Source organism: Anomaloglossus baeobatrachus (genome assembly GCF_048569485.1).
Source record: "Anomaloglossus baeobatrachus isolate aAnoBae1 chromosome 5 unlocalized genomic scaffold, aAnoBae1.hap1 SUPER_5_unloc_30, whole genome shotgun sequence".
Taxonomy (NCBI): domain Eukaryota; kingdom Metazoa; phylum Chordata; class Amphibia; order Anura; family Aromobatidae; genus Anomaloglossus; species Anomaloglossus baeobatrachus.
Window position 1 is genome coordinate 600,867 of NW_027441807.1, and position 25,160 is coordinate 626,026.

General features: G+C 43.6%; 1 protein-coding gene across 1 annotated transcript in view; it reads left to right on the plus strand.

Moving 5' to 3' along the window:
* The first annotated feature begins 6,681 nt into the window (after positions 1 to 6,681).
* LOC142259203 (uncharacterized) overlaps positions 6,682 to 25,160 on the plus strand; it is a 37,558-nt gene continuing 19,079 nt past the window's right edge. Inside the window, exons 1-2 of the mRNA XM_075331697.1 lie at positions 6,682 to 6,981; positions 11,774 to 12,025. Coding sequence (XP_075187812.1) covers positions 6,682 to 6,981; positions 11,774 to 12,025 — 552 coding nt within the window. The remainder of the gene's footprint in view (positions 6,982 to 11,773; positions 12,026 to 25,160) is intronic.

Below are 25,160 nucleotides of genomic sequence, written 5' to 3' on the forward strand. Positions count from 1 at the left end.
CCCATAGTCCTTGGGCCTCTCCTGTTGTGTTAGTACCCAAGAAAGATGTGAGTACTCAATTTTGTGTGGACTACAGACGACTAAATGACCATACCATCAGTGATGCTTACCCAATGCCCCGCATTGATGAACTTCTAGACCGGCTAGCTGGGGCACGATACGTCACCACCTTGGATCTCAGTAAGGGATACTGGCAAATTCCCCTGATGGAGGAAGGTAGAGAAAGGTCGGCTTTTATAACCCCCTTTGGTCTGTATGAATTTTTAAACATGCCTTTCGGAATGAAAAACGCCCCTGCAATATTTCAGAGGATGGTGGACCAGATCCTCCGGGGATGTGGCGACTTTGCTTGTGCCTACCTGGATGATATCGCCATCTTTAGCCACACATGGGAGGAACATCTGAATCAAGTAGCTGTTGATCTTGACCAGATTCTCACAGCAGGCCTAACTATTCGACCTGATAAATTGATAAATGCCAATTGGGGATGGGTGAAGTCCAATATCTAGGGCATCAAGTAGGAGGAGGGAAGTTACGTCCTGGACCTGCCAAAATCCAGGCTATTAGAGACTGGCCTGTACCCCAAACTAAGAAACAAGTTATGGCTTTTTTGGGCACTGCCAGTTATTACCGAAAATTTGTTTCTCATTTCAGCTCTGTGGCCAAGCCCCTAACAGACCTCACGAACAAAACTATGCCCCGGCTGGTGATCTGGACTCCAGCCTGTGATGAGGCTTTTAACCGGCTGAAGGACACCTTGGTCTGCGACCCTGTTCTGGCTGCTCCAGACTATAAGAGGAGATTAATTGTGCAAACGGATGCCTCTTCTTATGGATTGGGAGCTGTACTTAGCCAGGTGAATGCAGCCGGGGAGGAGCACCCCATTGCCTACCTCATCAGGAAACTGCTGGACCGAGAAGTGGCTTATGCAACTGTTGAGAAGGAATGTCTGGCTGTAGTATAGGCACTTAAGAAACTAAGGCCGTATCTGTATGGACGAGAATTCACTGTAGTTACTGATCACAATCCCCTCACCTGGCTGAACAGAGTCTCTGGGGACAATGGACGCTTACTACGAAGGAGCCTGGCTCTTCAACCCTATAACTTTACAATACAATATAGAAGGGACAGCCAACACCAAAATGCAGACGGATTGTCCAGACAAGAGGAGCCCTGAGTCAGGGTCGGCATGTTTACGCATACTAGACAAGCGACCTGTTGCGGTCACTAGTTCGTACACAAATTGAGGGGGGAAGGGGTTGTAACAGTGTGTCCCTCCCCCGCCTTTGCTCATGGTGTAATAGTCTGTCTCTCCTTGACTGTCCTGTATGTACTACTGGTGGGGGATTGTTTGTTCTTCTCAGCATGGGACTTCTCTAATCCACAACTTGGTAAACAAGAAAGAGCCAGGAGTCTAAAGTCCATTCATGTATCAAGTGTCCGGGTGGAGTTGGACTCTTCTGCCCACATAAGGGGCTGATCCCAGGAGAGAAGAACAATGAGACCCATGTTAGTTCAGTTAGTTGGATCTCGGCTGGAGAAGGACTAGGATCTATACCTGAGGCTGGATCCTAGAGCCTGTGTATGGACTGTCACAGACTGGAGATCAGTGGCCACGTGGGATTGTGTTTTGTTGTTCACCCTGTTGGACTCAAGGAACTCCTATAAGGACCATTGCCAGACACCCCTGGATCTTTTGTTTTGTTGTGGACTCCTTGCAGACTTTAAGGATTTATATTTATGTTTGGTGCTTTATCTTTGTGGTTCCAATTAAGCCCTTTGGATTGTTCCTTGGCCTGGCGTCTCTTACTGCTCTGCCGCATACCCCGTCACAATCATACTAATATCAAACTGTAAATCGACAATTTAGAATCCACTCTGGTTAAATAGAAAATCTTCAGTTTCTCATATCTGGGTAGAGATAACCTAATTAACATGACAGAATTTCCACCTCTTCTCTATCTTTTTCACAAGGGAAAAAAAGAGGAAATCTTTCAGCTCACCTTACCCCTTTGAAGATCTATTGCTCGGATGCTGCAATGCCGAACAGGGATATATGGAAAAATAGAAAAAATATCCAGCAACCGATCTTCTAAAAATCCAGATCCTTTATTTTCAAATTGTTAAAATAGTAGAATTGGCAGTACAATAAAGCCAGATAGCCATAATGTCGAAAAACAGACGCGTTTCGGAAAGTTTTAGTCCTTAATCATTTGTTTCTGACATGAGACTTGTGCTATATGGCGTTTTATGTAATTTCCTCAGGGTCATGTGTGATGGAAACTCCAATACGAATTAATTCTATGATCGCCATGAAGCACCTGAGTAAAAGGTATATTTGATAAAAAGAAGAAAACAAAAATATTAAACAACATAGCATACAAATGACAAAAGGGAGAGAACACGCCGTCTTATAAAGACATACAGTACAGACCAAAAGTTTGGACACACTTCTCATTCAAAGAGTTTTCTTTATTTTCATGACTCTAAAAATTGTAGATTCACATTGAAGACATCAAAACCATGAATTAAAACATGTGGAATGAAATACTTAAAAAAGTGTGAAACAACTGAAAATATGTCTTATATTCTAGGTTCTTCAAAGTAGCCACCTTTTGCTTTCATTACTACTTTGCACACTCTTTGCATTCTCTTGATGAGCTTCAAGAGGTAGTCACCGGAAATGGTCTTCCAACAGTCTTGAAGGAGTTCCCAGAGATGCTTAGCACTTGTTGGCCCTTTTGCCTTCACTCTCTCTGCGGTCCAGCTCACCCCAAACCATCTCGATTGGGTCTGGTGACTGTGGAGACCAGGTCATCTGGCGTAGCACCCCATCACTCTCCTTCTTAGTCAAATAGCCCTTACACAGCCTGTAGGTGTGTTTGGGGTCATTGTCCTGTTGAAAAATAAATGATGGTCCAACTAAACGCAAACCGGATGGAATAGCACGTCGCTGCAAAATGCTGTGGTAGCCATGCTAGTTCTGTATGCCTTCAATTTTGAATAAATCCTCAACAGTGTCACCAGCAAAGCACCCCCACACCATCACACCTCCTCCTCCATGCTTCACGGTGGGAACCAGGCATGTAGAGTCCATTCGTTCACCTTTTCTACAAAGACATGGTGGTTGGATCCAAAGATCTCAAATTTGGACTCATCAGACTAAAGCACAGATTTCCACTGGTCTAATGTCCATTCCTTGTGTTCTTTAGCCCAAACAAGTCTCTTCTGCTTGTTGCCTGTCCTTAGCAGTGGTTTCCTACCAGCTATTTTACCATGAAGGCCCGCTGCACAAAGTCTCCTCTTAATAGTTGTTCTAGAGATGAGAAGGTATGTCCAAACTTTTGGTCTGTACTGTACATGGTTAATGATTCTGAGGAAAAAGAGTTATTCATTGTAATGAAATAACAAGTCCTGTTTTATATTTAACCCTTGTGGACTTCTGCTTTGCAAAATGAACATCCACCAAGCCTCCCGATTTAGGTGTTTTCTTTTGTGGTCTCCACTACGTGGAGATGGAAAAACTTTCTCGATAGCTTGGACCGAAAAAGAACTTACATCTCTATGGTGGACAATTGAAAAGTGCTTAGAAGCTGTTGAACATTTAGCTGTTAGTTTATTACGTGCATCTGAGAGATGCCGACGTATTCGATTTTTGAGGGGACAGCTTGTGCAGCCTGTGTATTGAAGGTTGCAACTAGTGCATGTGATTAAATATATTACGAACATGGGGTTGCAATTTATATAGTGTTTTATCTGATAGTTTTTTTGAGTTACTGAGGACTGAAAGATTTTTCCAGGCGCTGCATAATTGCAGCACATGCATACCGTGTGGCCACATTTAAAAAAAAAAAAAAGGTCGCGTGTAACCAAGTTTTTCTTTTGATAAATTGGTGCAAAAAAGACTTGGGGAGAGGAAGTCTCCCAATGTGGGAGCTTTTTTAGCTATGAATCTGACATCTTGGTAGAGAATAATTTTCAATTTAGGGTCTTGGCATAGAATGGGTACATTTCTTTTGATAAGATTGGTAATCAATGTGAATTGAGCGCTATATGCTGTGGAAAAAAACACCCCACTATTGCCAGTATTAGAATTTTTAGGATTTATTATTTTCTCTTTCAAGATGTCAGATCTGGTTATTTTATCCACCCTGCCAGCAGCTTTTTGGATCATCCAATTTGGATAATTGTTATCTTTTAATCTGGATTCCAGTAAGTCTTTTTCTTTCATAAATATATTAGATGAGGACGAATTCCTTTTTAATCTGATCATTTCTCCTAAGTAGATATTTTCAATTACTTTTTTCTTATGGCAAGTATTAGCTAATATTAATGTGTTACCCGAAAGTTCCTTACGAAATGGAGAAAATTGGATGATGTTATCTTCATTAATGTGTACTGTGACATCTAAAAATTCAATAGAGTTTTTTTGAGCTTTATGTGGGAAGCGTAAGTTCAAATCATTGTCGTTGATGTAAGTGACAAAATCAGAGATAGAATCGTAGTCCTCATCCCATATCAAGAGCAGGTCGTCAATGTAACGACCTAGCCACTTGATATGGGACGAGAAGGGATTCAAATTTGAAAAGATGAATTCTTCCTCGCATGCTCCCATGAAAATATTTGTGATGGAGGGGTAGAAGCCCGCCCCCATCGATGCTCCCCTTTTTTGGAGGAAAAACGTGTTATTAAAAGTGAAAGAATTTCTAGTCCGAACGAAATCAACTGCTTTGCACAAAAAGGTTTGTACTGGTATGTCATACTTACAATATTTGGCCAGATATAAAGATAATCTTTGTAAGGCCAAGTGGTGAGGAATAGAGGGGTAAAGACTAACCACATCACAGGTTAATAAGACACAGTTTTTTGGCATTTGTTTACCATCTAATGACTATATAACATGTTTCATGTCTCTAATATATCCTGGTAAATCTTTAACCAAGGGCTGGAGATGCAAGTCCACCCAAGAGCTGAGTTTTTCTCCCAGACTCCCAATGCCCACCACAATGGGGCGCATAGGGGGAGGGAAAATTTGTTTGTGGGCTTTTGGGAGGGAATGAAAGATGGGAAACACTAGAAAATTGACAAATCGTCCACAGTTTTTTGAGAAAAAACACCCCCCTTTACTCCTTCTTGTAATAATGTACTCAATTCATTTTGAAATTTCTTAGTGGGATTAAAACTCATCTCTTGATACACTTCTACATCACTCAGCATGGACAAATTTAATTTATTGTATAAGCCTGCATTCATAAGGACAACCGCCCTCCCTTGTCTGCTTGCCTGACTAATAAGTCAGGATTGCTTTTTAGACTGGAGAAGATTGCTTTTTGTTCCACATGGCTTATATTATATTTAGTAGATTGACAAGATTTTTTGAGATGCTGTAGTTCCTCTTCTAAAATTTCTTGAAAAATGTCCATAACCGGAGGTCTGGAATTGACAAGGTAGAAGTATGGATTTTTTGTTTTGAAAAAATTAGTAAGGTTAGAATCTTGTATAATGGAATCGCTGGAAAGACGTTTGAGATCTCACAGGCTGCATTGTTCTTGGAAGCTTCCAATGTGTGCTGAATTAGTGTCTGCACGGGTTTCCAGGGTGCTGTCTTTTTGTGAGTCCACCTCAAAGTAATGGCAGCGTAAGGTAAGTAAGTGAACAAATCTGTTTATGTCCAACAAGGTATTATAAAGATCAAAGTCTTTTGTAGAAGCAAATGATAATCCTTTAGATAAGACTTTTAGACCCCCGAAACAATATTAACTTGAGAGATTGATTGTTTGTGGGGCTTGGGTGTTCTCTGTCTGAACGAATAGCGTTTTATTTTTCTGGTGTTTTCTTCCTCCTTGCTTAATCCTCCTGCGTTTTTTGAAATTGGAGGAGGGGGAGTATTAGATGTTGATGGCTTATCTGGCAAATTTATGTTGTAAAATGTACGGTTTCTAGAGGAATTTCCACTATTAAAGTGACATTTGGTGGAAAACTGAGAAGAATTATCCGATGAACTATCGTGGGAAGTATCCAAAGTTGTTTCTGTATCAGAGAAAACAGCTTTTCTTTGGTCCCACTGTGATCTCTTATCTCCTTTGTATTTTAAGATGGGCTTAGGACTGATAGGTCCTCTTTTCTGCCAAAAATAGACTTCATCTCAGGAATAGTCATTTTGATCTCATTCAAATTTGGATTTTTTTTCACTGAAACAATGTAGTTCTTCAGATCTTTTATTTTTTTATACATACAGCTATGCCAGTCATTGTACTCTTTAAGCTGTGTATATTTGGCCATAGATGTTTTGCGCTCTTCAATATCTTTTTTTATATTGTGTAATGAGTTTTTTTCTCTTCTACAATTAAGCGCATAAGTTGGAAAGAACACTCATTCAATATGTCAAACCATTTTTTGGAGAACTGCTTAGAATAAGTCGTGGTGGGTAGTTATTTTAACCGAAGTCCTCTGGGTATCATCCGTTTGTTCAGGTAGGACTGAATAGTGGTTAAATCCCGCAACATTTTAATTTCTTTTGAGATTATATTTGCCTTTGTGCTCCCTACCCCTACATGGTAACACCTTTTTGACATAATTTTTTAAACAATTTTTGAAAAACAATTTATAAGAAGTTTTTTACAAACTAGAACTGTGATTTATGGTTTCTATATGTCTCATATACTCCTTTTTCTCATCTCGATGATTATGGACCATCCGACTCAGAGCACTCCCCAGGATGTTAATCCATCTGTTGAGGAAAATAATCGCAAAGCTCTTGCAGCTAAAATATTTTTATCCCAAACATGTTCTGATGACAACACCTTGGGTGAACAAGATCAAGACATGTTCCAATTGGAAAAACTGCTCTCAAAAGAAATTAAAATGTGGTGGGATTTAACCACTATTCAGTCCTACCTGGACAAATGGATGATACCCAGAGGACTTCGGTTAAAAAAACTACCCACCACGAATTATTCTAAGCAGTTCTCCAAAAAAATGGTTTGACATACTGAATGACTGTTCTTTCCAACTTATGTGCTTAATTGTAGAAGAGAAAAAAACTCCTTATGCAATATAAAAAAAGATATTGAAGAGCGCAAAACATCTATGGCCAAATATACACAGCTTAAAGAGTACAAACACTGGCATAGCTGTATGTATAAAAAAAATAAAAGATCTGGAGAACTACATTGATTCAGTGAAAAAAATCTCAATTTGAAAGAGATCAAAATGACTATTCCTGAGATGAAGTCTATTTTTGGCAGAAAAGAGGACCTATCAGTCCTAAGCCCATCTTAGGGTACGTTCACACAGTGCGTTTTTCGCGGCGTTTTTGTGCAGTTTTCGAGTGCGTTTTTGCTCATAAAACTGCATGACTTTGCTTCCCCAGCAAAGTCTATGAGTTTTCATTTTTGCTGTCTGCACACAGCGTTTTTTTTCAGCTGCGTTTTTGTGGTGCCACAAAAACGCAGCATGTCAATTATTCCTGCGTTTTTCACTGCGCTTTTCATCCATTGAGTGCAATAGGATGTTGAAAGACGCAATGAGAAACGCAAATAGCTGCGTTTTGGTGCGTTTCTAAGACCAAAAACGCAGCTATAAACGCAGGAGGTGGGTAGTAAAGTGACATGTACAGGAAGAGGATTCCTTCTGTCAGTAAACACAGAAGCGTGAATCCTCCCGGTACCGTCACTGCCGCGTCCACCTCCGGTCCTGTGCATGTATGCTGCCGTGCGGCGCCATGTATGGGCAGGAGGTGGAAGCGGCTGCGAAAACAAAAGTGAACAGTAAAAAAAAAAAAAAAGTTATACTCACCTGTCTGCAGGGTCCCGGTGCCATGCCCGCTCCCATCTCCTCTCACGGTATCGCCGCTCTGGGTGTGTGCAGACGGCCGGGACACCTCCGATAGATGCAGGACCTGGTGATAGATCACCTGATGCAGTCACCTGACGCATCAGGTGATCGTAAGTATCGCGGTGACGCGGGCGCCCGGCCGGTTTAAGCTATCAGCGGATGCGTCAGGAGACTTCATCCCTGATTACCGGCAGCTGCTGCAGCGATCGGACGGGATCAGACTCCCGCCCCATCGCTCCAGGAGCTGCCGGTAATCAGCACATAAGTATTTTTTTTTGCACCGATGCATCAGCTGATGTGTGATGTGCTTCAGCCCCTAGAACCTGACACATCATCTGATCGCTTTGCCTTCCAGCAAACCGATCAGATGATATTGGATCCGGATTGGACGGCGCGGGACCCTGACCCAGGATTACTGCAGAGGGGAGTTGCTTTATTTCAATAAAGATGGAGTCACTAATTGTGTTGTGTTTTATTTCTAATAAAAATATTTTTCTGTGTGTTGTATTTTTTTTTATCTTTACTAGAAATTCATGGTGGCCATGTCTAATATTGGCGTGACACCATGAATTTCGGGCTTAGGGCCAGCTATACAGCTAGCCCTAACCCCATTATTACCCAGCGAGCCACCCAGCATCAGGGCAGCTGGAAGAGTTGGATACAGCGCCAGAAGATGGCGCTTCTATGAAAGCACCATTTTCTGGGGTGGCTGCGGGACTGCAATTCACAGCGGGGGTGCCCAGAAAGCATGGGCACCCTGCACTGTGGATTCCAATCCCCAGCTGCCTAGTTGTACCCGGCTGGACTAAAAAATTGGGCGAAGCTGACTTCATTTTTTTTTTTAAATTATTTCATGAAATTCATGAAATAATAAAAAAAAAAGGGCTTCCCTATATTTTTGGTTCCCAGCCGGGTACAAATAGGCAGTTGGGGGTTGGGGGCAGCCCGTACCTGCCTGCTGTACCCGGCTAGCATACAAAAATATGGCGAAGCCCACGTCATTTTTTTGGGGGGCAAAAAACTCCTGCATACAGTCCTGGATGGAGGATGCTGAGACTTGTAGTTCTGCAGCTGCTGTCTGCTCTCCTGCATACACTATTGGATGGAGTATGCTGAGCCTTGTAGTTCTGCTTCCTCTGCCTCTCCCTCCAGCATACAGTCCTGTATGGAGCATGCTGAGCCTTGTAGTTCTGCAGCTGTCTGCTCTATTGCATACACTAGTGGAGAATGAAGAACATATTGAAGAAGGAAATGACATCAGACCTTTTTTTTTTTTTTTTCAACAATCTTTAATGGCATTGTTTACTGATAAAAAACACATAAAGATGCAGTGAGCAAAAACGCAGCAAAAACACGCACCAAATCGCGGCTAAACGCGTGCGTTTTTTGCCGAGTTTTTTTGACGCGGGTGCGTTTTGTGCGTTTTTTGCCGTAAAAAAACGCACAAAAACGCAGCGTCAAAAAAACGTAGTGTGTGAACCTAGCCTTAAAATACAAAGGAGATAAGAGATCAAAGTGGGACCAAAGAAAAGCTGTTTTCTCTGATACAGAAACAACTTTGGATATTTCCCATGATAGTTCATCGGATAATTCTTCTTAGTTTTCCACCAAACGTCACTTTAATAGTGGAAATTCCTCTAGAAACCGTACATTTTTTAACAGAAATTTGCCAGATAAGCCAGCAACATGTAATACTCCCCCTCCTCCAATTTCAAAAAACGCAGGAGGATTAGGCGAGGAGGAAGAAAACACCAGAAAAGTAAAACCCTATTCGTTCAGACAGAGAACACTCAAGCCCCGCAAGTAATCAACCTCTCAAGTTATATTGTTTCGGAGGCACAACTAAAAGTCTTATCTAAAGGATTATCATTTGCCCCTACAAAAGACTTTGATCGTTATAATACCTTGTTGGACATAAACAGATTTGTTCACTAAAGGTACCGTCACACTAAACAACTTACCAGCGATCCCAACAACGATACAACCTGATAGGGATCGCTGGTAAGTTGCTAGGAGGTCGCTGGTGAGATGTCACACATTCAGACCTAAGCAACGCTTCAGCGATCCCACCAGCAACCTGACCTGGCAGGGATCGCTGGAGTGTCACTACACGGGTTGCTGGTGAGCTGTCATACAGGCAGATCTCACCAGCAAGTGACCAGCCCCCAGCCAGCAGCGACGTGGAAGCATGCTGCGCTTGTTAACTAAGGTAAATATCGGGTAACCAACCCGATATTTACCTTGGTTACCAGCGCACACCGCTTAGCGCTGGCTCCCTGCTCTCCTAGCCAGAGTACACATCGGGTTAATTACCCGATGTGTACTCCAGCTACGTGTGCAGAGAGCAGGGAGCCGGCACTGACAGTGTGAGAGCACACCGCTTAGCGCTGGCTCCCTGCTCTCCTAACCACAGTACACATCGGGTTAATTACCTGATGTGTACTCTGCTACACGTGCAGGGAGCAGGAGCCGGCACTGACAGTGTGAGAGTGGCGGACGCTGATAACGAAGGTAAATATCGGGTAACCAAGGACAGGGCTTCTTGGTTACCCGATGTTTACCGTGGTTACCAGTGTCCGCAGAAGCCGGCTCCTGCTCCCTGCACATTCAGTTGTTGCTGTCTCGCTGTCACACACAGCGATGTGTGCTTCACAGCGGGAGAGCAACAACTAAAAAACGGTCCAGGATATTCAGCAACAACCAGCAACCTTACAGCAGGGGCCAGATTGTTGCTGGATGTCACACACAGCGACATCACTAGCAACATCGCTGTTACGTCACAAAAGTTGTGCCTCTGCAGCGATGTTGCTAGCGATGTTGCTTAGTGTGACGTGGCCTTTACTTACCTTACGCTGCCATTACTTTGAGGTGGACTCAGAAAATGACAGCACCCTGGAAACCCGTGCAGACACTAATTCAGCACACTTTGGAAGCTTCCAAGAACAATGCAGCCTGTGAGATCTCAAACATCTCTCCAGCGATTCCATTATACAAGATTCTATCCTTACTAATTTTTTGAAAACAAAAAATCCATACTTCTACCCTGTCAATTCCAGACCTCCGGTTTTGGACATTTTTCAAGAAATTTTAGAAGAGGAACTACAGCATCTCAAAAAATCTTGTCAATCTACTAAATATAATATAAGCCATGTGGAACAAAAAGCAATCTTCTCCAGTCTAAAAAGCAATCCTGACTTATTAGTCAGGCAAGCAGACAAGGGAGGGCGGTTGTCCTTATGAATGCAGGCTTATACAATAAATTAAATGTGTCCATGCTGAGTGATGTAGAAGTGTATCAAGAGCTGAGTTTTAATCCCACTAAGAAATTTCAAAATGAATTGAGTACATTATTGCAAGAAGGAGTAAAGGGGGGGGGGGTTTCTCAAAAAACTGTGGACGATTTATTTGTCAATTTTCTAGTGTTTCCCATTTTTCATTCCCTCCCAAAAGCCCACAAACAAATTTTCCCTCCCCCTATGCGCTCCATTGTGGTGGGCATTGGGATTCTGGGAGAAAAACTCAGCTCTTGGGTGGACTTCCATCTCCAGCCCTTGGTTAAAGATTTACCGGGATATATTAGAGACATAAAACATGTTATACAGTCGCTAGATGGTAAAAAATGCCCAAAAACTGTGTCTTATTAACCTGTGATGTGGTTAGTCTTTACCCCTCTATTCCTCACCACTTGGCCTTACAAAAATTATCTTTACATCTGGCCAAATATATTAAGTGTGACATACCAGTACAAAGCTTTTTGTGCAAAGCAGTTGATTTCCTTCTGACAAGAAATTACTTCAGTTTTAATAACACTTTTTTCCTCCAAAAAAGAGGAGCATCGATGGGGGCGGGCTTCTACCCCTCCATTACAAATATTTTCATGGGAGCATGCGAGGAAGAATTCTTTTCAAATTTGAATCCCTTCTCGTCCCATATCAAGTGGCTAGGTTGTTACATTGACGACCTGCTCTTTATTTGGGATGAGGACTACGATTCTATCTCTGATTTTGTCACTTACATCAACGACAATGATATGAACTTACGCTTCACACATAAAGCTCAAAAAAACTCTATTGAATTTTTAGATGTCACAGTACACATTAATGAAGATAACATCATCCAATTTTCTCCATTTCGTAAGGAACTTTCGGGTAACACATTAATATTAGCTAATACTTGCCATAAGAAAAAAGTAATTGAAAATATCTACTTAGGAGAAATGATCAGATTAAAAAGGAATTCGTCCTCATCTAATATATTTATGAAGGAAAAAAACTTACTGGAATCCAGATTAAAAGATAACAATTATCCCAATTGGATGATCCAAAAAGCTGCTGGCAGGGTGGATAAAATGACCAGATATGACATCTTGAAAGAGAAAATAATAAATCCTAAAAAGTCTAATACTGGCAATAGTGGGGTGTTTTTTTCCACAGCATATAGCGCTCAATTCACATTGATTACCAATCTTATCAAAAGAAATGTACCCATTCTATGCCAAGACCCTAAATTGAAAATTATTCTCTACCAAGATGTCAGATTCATAGCTAAAAAAGCTCCCACATAAGGAGACTTTCTCTCCCCAAGTCTTTTTTGCACCAATTTATCAAAAGAAAAACTTGGTTACACGCGACCTTTTTTTTTTTTTTAAATGTGGCCACACGGTATGCATGTGCTGCAATTATGCAGCGCCTGGAAAAATCTTCCAGTCCTCAGTAACTCAAAAAAACTATCAGATAAAACACTATATAAATTGTAACACCGCGTTCGTAATATATTTAATCACATGCACTAGTTGCAACCTTCAATACACAGGCTGCACAAGCTGTCCCCTCAAAAATACGCATGCGTCGGCATCTCTCAGATGCACGTAACAAACTAACAGCTAAATGTTCAACCGCTTCTAAGCACTTTTCAATTGTCCACCATAGAGATGTAAGTTCTTTTTCGGTCCAAGCTATCGAGAAAGTTTTTCCATCTCCACGTAGTGGAGACCACCAAAGAAAACACCTAAATTGGGAGGCTTGGTGGATGTTCATTTTGCAAAGCAGAAGTCCACAAGGGTTAAATATAAAACAGGACTTGTTATTTCATTACAATGAATAAATCTTTTTCCTCAGAATCATTAACCATTTATAGTACAGACCAAAAGTTTGGACACACCTTCTTATCTCTAGAACAACTGTTAAGAGGAGACTTTGTGCAGTAGGCTTTTATGGTAAAATAGCTGCTAGAAAACCACTGCTAAGGACAGGCAACAAGCAGAAGAGACTTGTTTGGGCTAAAGAACACAAGGAATGGACATTAGACCAGTGGAAATCTGTGCTTTAGTCTGATGAGTCCAAATTTGAGATCTTTGGATCCAACCACTGTGTCTTTGTAGAAAAGGTGAACGGATGGACTCTACATGCCTGGTTCCCACTATGAAGCATGGAGGAGGAGGTGTGATGGTGTGGGGGTGCTTTGCTGGTGACACTGTTGGGGATTTATTCAAAAATGAAGGCATACAGAACCAACATGGCTACCACAGCATCTTGCAGCGGCGTGCTATTCCATCCGGCTTGCGTATAGTTGGACCATCATTTATTTTTCGACAGAACAATGACCCCAAACACACCTCCAGGCTGTGTAAGGGCTATTTGACTAAGAAGGAGAGTGATGGGATGCTACGCCAGATGACCTGGTCTCCACAGTCCCAAGACCTGAACCTAATTGAGATGGTTTGGGGTGAGCTGGACCGCAGAGTGAAGGCAAAATTGCCAACAAGTGCTAAGCATCTCTGGGAACTCCTTCAAGACTGTTGGAAAACCATTTCCTGTGACTTCCTCTTGAAGCTCATCAAGAGAATGCCAAGAGTGTGCAAAGTAGTAATCAAAGCAAAAGGTGGCTACTGTGAAGAACCTAGAATATAAGACATATTTTCAGTTGTTTCAAACTTTTTTAAGTATTTCATTCCACATGTGTTAATTCATAGTTTTGATGTCTTCAATGTGACTCTACAATTTTTAGAGTCATGAAAATAAAGAAAACTCTTTGAGTGTGTCCAAACTTTTGGTCGGTACCGTATGTCCTTATAAGACGGTGTGTTCTCTCCCTTTTGTCATTTGTATACTATGTTGTTTTATATTTTTGTTTTCTTCTTCTTTTTATCAAATATACCTTTACTCAGGTGCTTCATGGTGATCATAGAATCAATTCGTATTGGTGTTTCCATCACACATGACCCTGAGGAAATGACGTAAAACGCCATGTAGCACGAGTCTCATGTCAGAAACAAAGATTAACCCTAGAAGTCCCAGAGAGGGGTCATTTAACATTTCTACCATTGGAACCCTATGGAGCTCGAAATTTCTGGGACTTCTAGTGTTAAGGACTAAAACTTTCCGAAACGCGTCTGTTTTTCGACATTATGGCTCTCTGGCTTTATTGTACTGCCATTTCTACTATTTTAACAATTTGAAAATAAAGGATCTGGATTTTTAGAAGATCGGTTGCTGGATATTTTTTCTATTTTTCCATATATCCCTGTTCGGCATTGCAGCATCCGAGCAATAGATCTTCAAAGAGTAAGGTGAGCTGAAAGATTTCCTCTTTTTTTCCCTTGTGAAAAAGATAGAGAAGAGGTGGAAATTCTGTCGTGTTAATTAGGTTCTCTCTACCCAGATACGAGAAACTGAAGCTTCTCCATGTAACCAGAGTGGATTGTAAATTGTCGCTATACAGTTTGATATTAGCATTATATAATCTGGCCGGGAGCCTCGTCACATTCACTCCCAGATATTGTAAAGAGCAGGTAGTCCACTGACAGGGAGAACTCGATGCCCACAATGGGCCGGGGGGGAGGGGGGGCTCGTAGCATCATTACCTCTGTTTTATCCCAGCTACTAGTATAACCCGATAAGTCACCCATTACTTCCACGTCTTGTATAAAGTGAACCTAGGACTTGTTTAGGGTTTGATACGATCAGTAACATGTCATCTGCGAACGCAGCAATTTATAACTCCCTAGAGCCAGTCTTGAGTGCTCTAAAGGTAGGGGTCTGCAACAGATAACCTTCCGTACACCCCGTACACACACGGTTCTGCTCCGTACACCTCGTACACACACGGCTCTGCTCCGTACACCTCGCACACACACGGCTCCGCTCCGTACACCTCGTACACACACGGCTCTGCTCCGTACACCTCGTACACACACGGCTCCGCTCCGTACACATCGTACACACACGGCTCCGCTCCGTACACCTCGTACACACACGGCTCCGCTCCGTACACCTCGTACACACGTGGCTCTGCTCCGTACTCCTCGTACACACGTGGTTCTGCTCCGTACACCTCGTACACACACGGCTCCGCTCCGTACACATCGCACACACACGGCTCCGCTCCGTACACCTCGTACACACACGGCTCCGCTCCGTACACCTCGTACACACACGGCTCCGCTTCGTACACCTCGTACACACTCGGCTCCGCTCCGTACACCTCGTACACACACGGCTCTGCTCCGTACACATCGCACACACACGGCTCCGCTCCGTACACCTCGTACACACACGGCTCCGCTCCGTACACCTCGTACACACACGGCTCCGCTCCATACACCTCGTACACACACGGCTCCGCTCCATACACCTCGTACACACACAGCTCCGCTCCGCACGCCTCGTACACACACGGCTTCGCTCCGTACACCTCGCACACACACAGCTCTGCTCCGTACACACACAGCTCTGCTCCGTACACACACGGCTCCGCGCCGTACACCTCGTACACACACGGCTCCGCTCCGTACACCTCGTACACACACGGCTCCACTCCGTACACCTCGTACACACACAGCTCTGCTCCGTACACCTCGTACACACACAGCTCCGCTCCGTACACCTCGTACACACACAGCTCTGCTCCGTACACCTCGTACACACACGGCTCCACTCCGTACACCTCGTACACACACGGCTCCGCTCCGTACACCTCGTACACACACAGCTCCGCTCCGTACACCTCGTACACACACGGCTCTGCTCCGTACACCTCGTACACACACGGCTCCGCTCCGTACACCTCGTACACACACGGCTCTGCTCCGTACACCTCGTACACACACGGTTCTGCTACATCCACACTGTAAACCCCTCCTGACCCCACACATAAACTTCCCCTCATCCAGCACCATGACAACCAGCACAGCAGAGTCCTGCATACACTGAGGAGCTGATCATGTGACCCCTGACTCCTCCCCTCCATGTGACATCATCACAGGTCCTGGAAGCACAGAGCAGCCATATATCTAGTGTGCGGCTCTGCAGGTGGAGGTAGGCGCAGGGTATTATATATCTAGTGTGCGGCTCTGCAGGTGGAGGTAGGTGCAGGGTATTATATATCTAGTGTGCGGCTCTGCAGGTGGAGGTAGGTGCAGGGTATTATATATCTAGTGTGCGGCTCTGCAGGTGGAGGTAGGTGCAGGGTATTATATATCTAGTGTGCGGCTCTGCAGGTGGAGGTAGGTGCAGGGTATTATATATCTAGTGTGCGGCTCTGCAGGTGGAGGTAGGTGCAGGGTATTATATATCTAGTGTGCGGCTCTGCAGGTGGAGGTAGGTGCAGGGTATTATATATCTAGTGTGCGGCTCTGCAGGTGGAGGTAGGTGCAGGGTATTATATATCTAGTGTGCGGCTCTGCAGGTGGAGGTAGGTGCAGGGTATTATATATCTAGTGTGCGGCTCTGCAGGTGGAGGTAGGTGCAGGGTATTATATATCTAGTGTGCGGCTCTGCAGGAGGAGGTAGGTGCAGGGTATTATATATCTAGTGTGCGGCTCTGCAGGTGGAGGTAGGTGCAGGGTATTATATATCTAGTGTGCGGCTCTGCAGGTGGAGGTAGGTGCAGGGTATTATATATCTAGTGTGCGGCTCTGCAGGTGGAGGTAGGTGCAGGGTATTATATATCTAGTGTGCGGCTCTGCAGGTGGAGGTAGGTGCAGGTTATTATATATCTAGTGTGCGGCTCTGCAGGTGGAGGTAGGTGCAGGGTATTATATATCTAGTGTGCGGCTCTGCAGGTGGAGGTAGGTGCAGGGTATTATATATCTAGTGTGCGGCTCTGCAGGAGGAGGTAGGTGCAGGGTATTATATATCTAGTGTGCGGCTCTGCAGGTGGAGGTAGGTGCAGGGTATTATATATCTAGTGTGCGGCTCTGCAGGTGGAGGTAGGTGCAGGGTATTATATATCTAGTGTGCGGCTCTGCAGGTGGAGGTAGGTGCAGGTTATTATATATCTAGTGTGCGGCTCTGCAGGTGGAGGTAGGTGCAGGGTATTATATATCTAGTGTGCGGCTCTGCAGGTGGAGGTAGGTGCAGGGTATTATATATCTAGTGTGCGGCTCTGCAGGAGGAGGTAGGTGCAGGGTATTATATATCTAGTGTGCGGCTCTGCAGGTGGAGGTAGGTGCAGGGTATTATATATCTAGTGTGCGGCTCTGCAGGTGGAGGTAGGTGCAGGGTATTATATATCTAGTGTGCGGCTCTGCAGGTGGAGGTAGGTAGGTGCAGGTTATTATATATCTAGTGTGCGGCTCTGCAGGTGGAGGTAGGTGCAGGGTATTATATATCTAGTGTGCGGCTCTGCAGGTGGAGGTAGGTGCAGGGTATTATATATCTAGTGTGCGGCTCTGCAGGTGGAGGTAGGTGCAGGGTATTATATATCTAGTGTGCGGCTCTGCAGGTGGAGGTAGGTGCAGGGTATTATATATCTAGTGTGCGGCTCTGCAGGTGGAGGTAGGTGCAGGGTATTATATATCTAGTGTGCGGCTCTGCAGGTGGAGGTAGGTGCAGGGTATTATATATCTAGTGTGCGGCTCTGCAGGTGGAGGTAGGTGCAGGGTCTCTAGTATTTTGGGGGTCATTATCATTAACCCCTTCATGTCTCGGCTATTTTCAACTGTAACCAGTTCAGGACCAGTTTCCCGCTATTCCTGACCGGCTCATTTACATTCAGTTTAACCCCTTAAGGACGGAGCCAGTTTTGTACTTCATGACTCGGCCATTTTTTGCAATTCTGAACAATGTCACTTTGACAGGTTTCGAGAGGTAACGCCAAAAAGGTGACCCCACTTTCTTATGAGCGCTGCGATACGCCACATGTGGTCAGAAACCTCTGTTTGGACAAATGGGAGGAGCCAGAACAGAAGGAGCAATATTAGAATTTTGGAAAGCAAATTTGGCTGAAATAGATTGTGGGCACCATGTAGCATTTGTAGAGCCCCTAAAGTACCTAAACATTAGTGACCTTATTTTGGAAAGTAGACCCCTCATGGAATTTCTCTAGATGTTTGGTGAGAGCCTGGAACCCCCGGAGGCTTCACAGAATTTTATAATGTTGAGCTGTGAAAATAAAAAGAAATGCATTTTTACCACAAAATTGTTACTTCAACCAGATAGGTTTTATTCATAAGGCTATGTGCGCACGTTGCGTAAAAACATGCAGTTACGCTGCGCTTTGTAGCGCAGCGTAACTGCATGCGTCCTGCGGCCCCTGCACAGTCTATGGAGATTGTGCAGGGGCCGTGCGCACGTGGCGTCTAAGAGCGCAGCGCTTCGGCTACTGCCGAAGCGCTGCGCAAAAAGAAGTGACATGTCACTTCTTTCCTGCGCTTTGCCGGCAGCTCCTGCTCTGTCTATGGCAGGAGCTGCAGGCAGAGCGCATGGAATCGGCGCTCACTACGGACATTTCTGCAGCGATCTAAAGCGCACATGTGCTCTTCAGATCGCTGCAGAAATTTCTGCAGGGCTTGTACGCAACGTGCGCACATAGCCTTAGGGTAACAGGAAAAATCCACCATATAATTTATTGTGCAGTTTCTCCTGAGTACACAGATACCTCATATGTGCTGGAAATCAACTGTTTGGGCGCACAGCAGGGCTTGGAAGGGAAGGAGCGCCATTTGACTGTAAAATTAGCTGGAATCATTAGCGAATGCCATGTCGCGTTTAGAGAGGCCCTAAGGTGCCTAAACAGTGGAGCTTCCCCACAAGTGATCCTATTCTGAAAACTAGACCCCTCAAGGATTTTATCCAGTGGTATCCAGTATTGAGCATTTTGAACCCACAGGTACTTCACAGAATTTGATAACCTTAGCTCATCATATTGAAAATTTAAATTTTTTTTTGTTAAAAATAATGTTGCTTTAGTACCAAATTTCTCACTTTTTCAAGAGGAAACACCAAAAAGTGGACCCCAAAGTTTGTTATACAAATTTGTATGTGCTCAGTGATACCCTACATGTGGCCAAAAACCTCTGTTTGGACAAACAGGAGGGCTCGGAATAGAAGGAGCACCATATAAATTTTGGTAAAGTTGAAATAAGTTGCAGGCACCATGTCGCATTTGCAGGGCCCCTAAGATACCCATACAGCAGAAACCCGTACAAGTGACCACATTTTGGACACTACATCGGTCAAGGATTTTTTTAGGGGTATAGTGAGCAGGTAGTTCACAAAAATGTTGCTGTAGTGCCAAATTTCTCACGTTTAGGCTGTGTCCCCACGATTCGGTGACACTGCATCTAGGACGCAGTGTCAGCCCTTCTGTGCAGATGCCGGTGTTGTCCACACGAGAATGCAGCTGTCCGTGCCCACAATCCGGGTTCAAAATGGATACAGCCGCACACTAAATGCCATCAATGTGGCATAAATGCCATCAAACACAGCCTGGTTTGTAGGGCGGAGTGCTCAGTCAGAAAAAAACTCACTGCAAATATTTCAAAAGACTGACCTGCACATCCTACAAGTGTGTATAGGTGCCAGCTAAAAATCTAACTTGATTCAAATATTTGCAGTAAGTTTTTTTCTGACTGGGCACTCCGCCCTATAAACCAGGCTGTGTTCACAATCCTTATACCAGGAGTCCTGGCTGCCCAGGCATGGAGGTTAGTCCAGATAGTGGCATTTCAAGTTAGATTTTTAGTCTAGCTGCCCAGACATGGATGTTTTAACCTGGATAGTGGCATTTTAGTTAGGGACCCGGAATATTGAGATTTGCCTTGCCGTTTGGTTTCCGGGCTTACATGCATTGGCCAATTCATAAACTAAAAATCTCATTTTTTCATATAGCAGTAATGCAGTACCAGAGTTCCCTTATACATTGATGGCATTTAGTGTGCGGCTGTATCCATTTTGTATTTGCTAGGTTTTTTCAGCTGGCACCTATACACACTTGTAGGATGTGCAGGTCAGTCTTTTGAAATATTCACAATCCGGGTTCAGGCCGCTGCGGACTTTATTCTCCAGGCTGCGAAGAACACTGTCATCTCCACAGCATAAACTGACATCCTGGGTCTCAGGAAGCCGCGCCGCTGGTCAGTTTATGCTGCAGATAAAAGAAGCACAGGGGGCAGGAGGTTTCTAAACATCCCGTTACTGCGCTTGTACTGCACAACATCGCAGTCAAAACACTCTGCGCCCAAACCGCTGCAAATCCAGATCGTGGGCACACAGCCTAATAACCTAGGATGGATGGATGGATGGCTAGATAAATAGGAGTCAAACACATATATAATGTGTCACCTCCCTTCATATTCTAAGCTGGCACTTTTTAGTAACTTTCATATGGTACTGAAGGGTGTTTAACCTTGTATTTAGCCCGCCCCAAGAAAACAAAAAAAAAACAGGTAAAGGTAAAGCAGACGGCTGCAGACCACAGCTGGCAGCTTCAGCTTGGCTGGTAATCCAAAATGGAGGTGTCTCCATGCTGTTTTTTTTTAATTATTTATAAATAATGAAATAAAAAAGTGAGGTCCCCCAAATTGGATTACCAGCCAAGGTAAAGTGGACAGCTATCGTCTGGTATTCTCAGGGTGGAAAGAACCATGGTTGTTTGGCCCTTCCCAGCCTAAAAATGGGAGGCCACAGCTTCCCAGAAATGGCGCATCCATTAGAAGGGCTAATCCTGGCGCTTCGCACACCTCTTCCCGTTGCCCTGGTGTGGTGGCAAATGGGGTAATAAATGGGGTTGTTGGGGTTAGGGTTATGATGTCATGGCGTCTTTCAGATAACCAACATCACTAACCTAGTCAGTAGTAAAAAAAAAAAGATTCCCTCACATTCCCTCCTTCACCAATTTATTGAAAAGAAAAAAAAATCCGGTCCTCCGTAATCCATTTTGGAGGTCCTATGATGACTCTGGACCTTCCAGAATATGAGGGGCACACTCAGAGAACGTATCCCCCTTTTTCTGGAAGTGCAAACCCTCCATGTGAGGAGTGTGGTTGCAGTGATGCTGCACTCACATTCCTCGGGTCCACAGCATGGCAGTGTGAGCTGCAGTAAGCTCAGTGTCACTACTAGCAGGGAGCTGGCTGAGAGCCGCTCTGCACATGTGGCCAGGATCTTCTGAGAAGGAAGTGGAGGGATCGTGGGGTCACTGCAGTAGGTAACGGGATAGTCACTGCAGTAGGTAACGGGAGATCGGGATTGACAGGGGGTGACTTGGCTGGACCTGAGGAGAACTTTGATGTCGCATATGCGACAGAGAAGGAGGATGAGCGCAGCGTGTGAAGCGTGGGACTGGGGGGAGGGCACTTTGGCCATATCGGGGGACCGGGGGAGGCGACTTACCCCCCCCCCCATCTGACATGTTTGATCATGCCAGGTGGGAGATACGGTAAATCATTTTTTGCGATCTGAATCGTGATCTCTAGGGTCTGAGCTGCATCCGGTAGCTGAAACCACTGAGATTTTTCCGATGCTGAGGGGCGGTATACACTTTATTTCTTGCCACTGTTTTAAAACGGCGAATCAGAATAAGTAGCTTTTTCTGCTACCGTTTTAATCCGTAAGGCAGTCATAAAGGGGTTAAAGATCTGTGAAAATCTTTTTCCTTGTTCGGACATTCCAGTAAATGTTGCGCATTTTCTCGTGATTTGCTCGGCTTCATTTTCATGTTATTGTCGTCGTATTTTTTGTTTTTACTTTTATGACGAGGCTGAAGTCGGTTTCTTATTCGACCAATTTTTTAAAAATTTTTTAATGGTTTTTAGCAACAAAAATAAAAAATCACAATATAATCCCCTGCAGTGCGGAGCCCGGATGTGAATACACTGAAAAGCACCAACAAAAATGATATAACTGGCACAAAAATCAGCATCAAAGTGGCACCGAAGAGCGTTATATAAAACCATAATAATTTGCCCATAGAGTGAAATCAGAGAACAATGGCGGCTTTCCCTTTGTGATTACTAATTAATGCCAGAAACCCATTTCCATCAGCCGGAAGAGAACTTTACAGAACACCAGCTACTTATTCACATCTGAGTGAATTGGCTATTTGCTCACTTTGGTGCCAGTTCTGATGCCCAGAACCCATTTGGGCCGGGCTGAGGTGACCTGAATCTGATGCGAGACATCACTATATAATGGTGGTGTGAGATTAGTGACCCAAGGCCATTTAACCCTTTCAAAAATACCCTCCGGTGCCCACTTTGATGGCCTTTTTTGTGCCACTTTTATAGTTTTTGTAGCTGCTTTTAAGTATCTTCATATCAGGGCTCCTCGCTGTATTGTACTTTATTATTCGGATTTTTTTACGTTTGTTGTTAAACCTGTAAAAAGAAAAACTGAAAAAAATGCAAATAAGAAACCAACTTCAGCATCGAGTTTTTATTGCTGATGTCGAGCGATACGGGTGGGAAAATAAGGGAAATGTCTGTGATTACCACATATATACCCTGCCCCCCGCAGTGACTGACAGCCGCTCAGCATTAGAACCTGCTGTCAGTCAGTGCTAAGAGCGCGTATACAACCACTGATCACTGTATACTGAGCAATGACTAAAACCTCAACGGCGCCATCCCTATGACTGAAAGCCGGACACTGTCATATTATATGTTTATGATCACATGTAAATATGTCTTAGCTATTTTGTAACCACTAATTATCAGCAAAGTTGAAAAGAGGAATTTAATACATAACCTTTAATAAAGTATTAGTTAAAACGGTGCTCAGTGATGCAACTATAAAATTTGTGCAAACAAACAGAAAACCCAATTCAAGTCCGTCTGGACCAAATTACAATGAACTAATGCAGGAGCTGGTACACCGATTAGGAATAATTACTGTCAATAATGTATAAGTATACTTCAGACAGGCTCCATAGGTTCAAACATTCAAAAGGTGTCCGAGGTTTACAGATACTCCTAATTAATTGATATGATCTGATTGGTAGGCCAAAGAAACCTATACCCGTTAATGTGCTAGTTCAACCAATATGCTCCAGTGGGAACAAAAAATAATCGTACTCTCCCAGACTTATATTAATGCTGCATGATGGTACATTGTTAGTATCATACAAGAGTGCCCTCTCATAGTTATATAAAGATGCATTACATTAGAATTATTTCATTGTAAAAAACAACTTAAGTGTTTCACCAATATTATTCTAAGAGACTGAGATATTACCACTAAGGCATGAACCCAACAGTGGTGTACTGTGGGTTTATCCAAAGTAATCTCAGAATGGCCGAACTAATGTTCTTTATGCCCAAAGATTATGCATACAGATCAACAAAATCCTATCAGTGTGTAATTACACAAATGATAACTTGAAAAAAAGGGGTTGGTCTCAACCATTTGTGGATCCGGGTCAGTCGTTGGAGGGGGTCAATATTGAAAGATAAAATATGAAAGAAATCCTGTGTCAGGGCCTTTCAGAAGGAGTGATTACTAAAACCGAATTTGAATTTTTGATGCCTGTAAACCCCGTTGTGGCAACTTTTATAGTTTGGCCAAAATTCATAAAGGGTTAAACCCATTAAAAGGTAGACCCATTGTATCTGGCGTGAACAACATCAGTCAAAACAGTGGGCTCTATCTGGATGAAATATTGACTCCTTTTGTCTTGTTTTGTCTTTGTTTTGCCTTGCCATCATACGTGAGAGACACCTCTGATTTATTGAATATTTATTAAAACTGGATGGCCTTTCCGTGGACCCCAAAACCCTGCTTGCAAGCATTGATGTTGAGGCTCTCTACTCCTCCATCCCTCACACAAGAGGCATGGAGGCAGTAGACAGTTTCCTCAGCACAAGAGGCTACAATTTCAGACCCATAAAACCTTTGTCAAACAATTACTAAACTACTGTCTTGCACGCATCTTCTTCCTTTTTGATCACAGGTTCTTCCATCAGCTCAGAGGCGTGGCGATGGGGTGCCCTTGTGCCCCCACGTACGCAAACATCTATCTGGGCTGGTGGGAGGAAAAAGTGTTTTTTGACAACACCTCTGAGGCTCACATGTACTATCTGTCTAAAATAGAACTATGGCTCCGCTATGTGGATGATGTCTTCATCCTGTGGTCGGGAACACAGCATGAATTCCATTCCTTCATTAGCCTATTGAACATTAATAATTTGGGTTTGGCCTTCACCTTTGAAAATAACGAAACAGAAATTGCATTTCTGGACGTTTTAATCACGAAAAAAGTAACAGGTGAGATTTGTACAGATATGTACCGCACACCTACATCAACAAACTCTCTCTTACGATGGGAGAGTAGCCACCCAATAACATTGAAACGTGGCATACCAAAAGGTCAGTACCTGCGGGCTCGCAGGAACTGCTCGGACCAAGAAATGTTCAACAGACAAGCAAGGGACTTAAGACAAAGATTCCTAGACAGAGGTTTACCCAGGTCACGTTTTGAAAAAAGCGTATGGAGAGGTAAAAAATAAGAACAGGACAGAACTTCTCAACCCATTAATAAAAAAAAACAACCGTCAAAAACCGAGCCTTTTAGATTTATTACAACCTATGACAATGGAGCCCAGAGGGTAAGGAAGATCTTGCAAAAATATTGGGGAGTACTACAGATGGACGACGACCTGAAAGAAGGCCTTTGTGATCAGCCTAGTATCAGCCATAAAAAAGGTTGTTCCCTGAAGGACCGGTTAGTCCACAGCCATTTCAAGGCACCATCCAATGAAACTTGGCTTAAATCCAATATCACAGGATGTTATAAATGCGGGAATTGCATTGCCTGCCCCTACATAATTAAAAGTAAGACATTCATCAGCGATGTAACAGGGAAAGAATATGTCATCAAAGATTTTATCAATTGTAAGTCCGAAGGTGTGATCTATAAAATGACATGCTCTTGCAATAAAGAGTACATTGGTAAAACAAAGCGAGAACTGCGGCGGAGACTTGGTGACCATCTGGGGGATGTTTCACACAAAAGAGACACCCCCATCGCCAGACATATTAATACAGTACATAGCGGTGACACACAATCCATGCGGTTTTAAGGCATTGATATTGTGAAGAAACCACCGA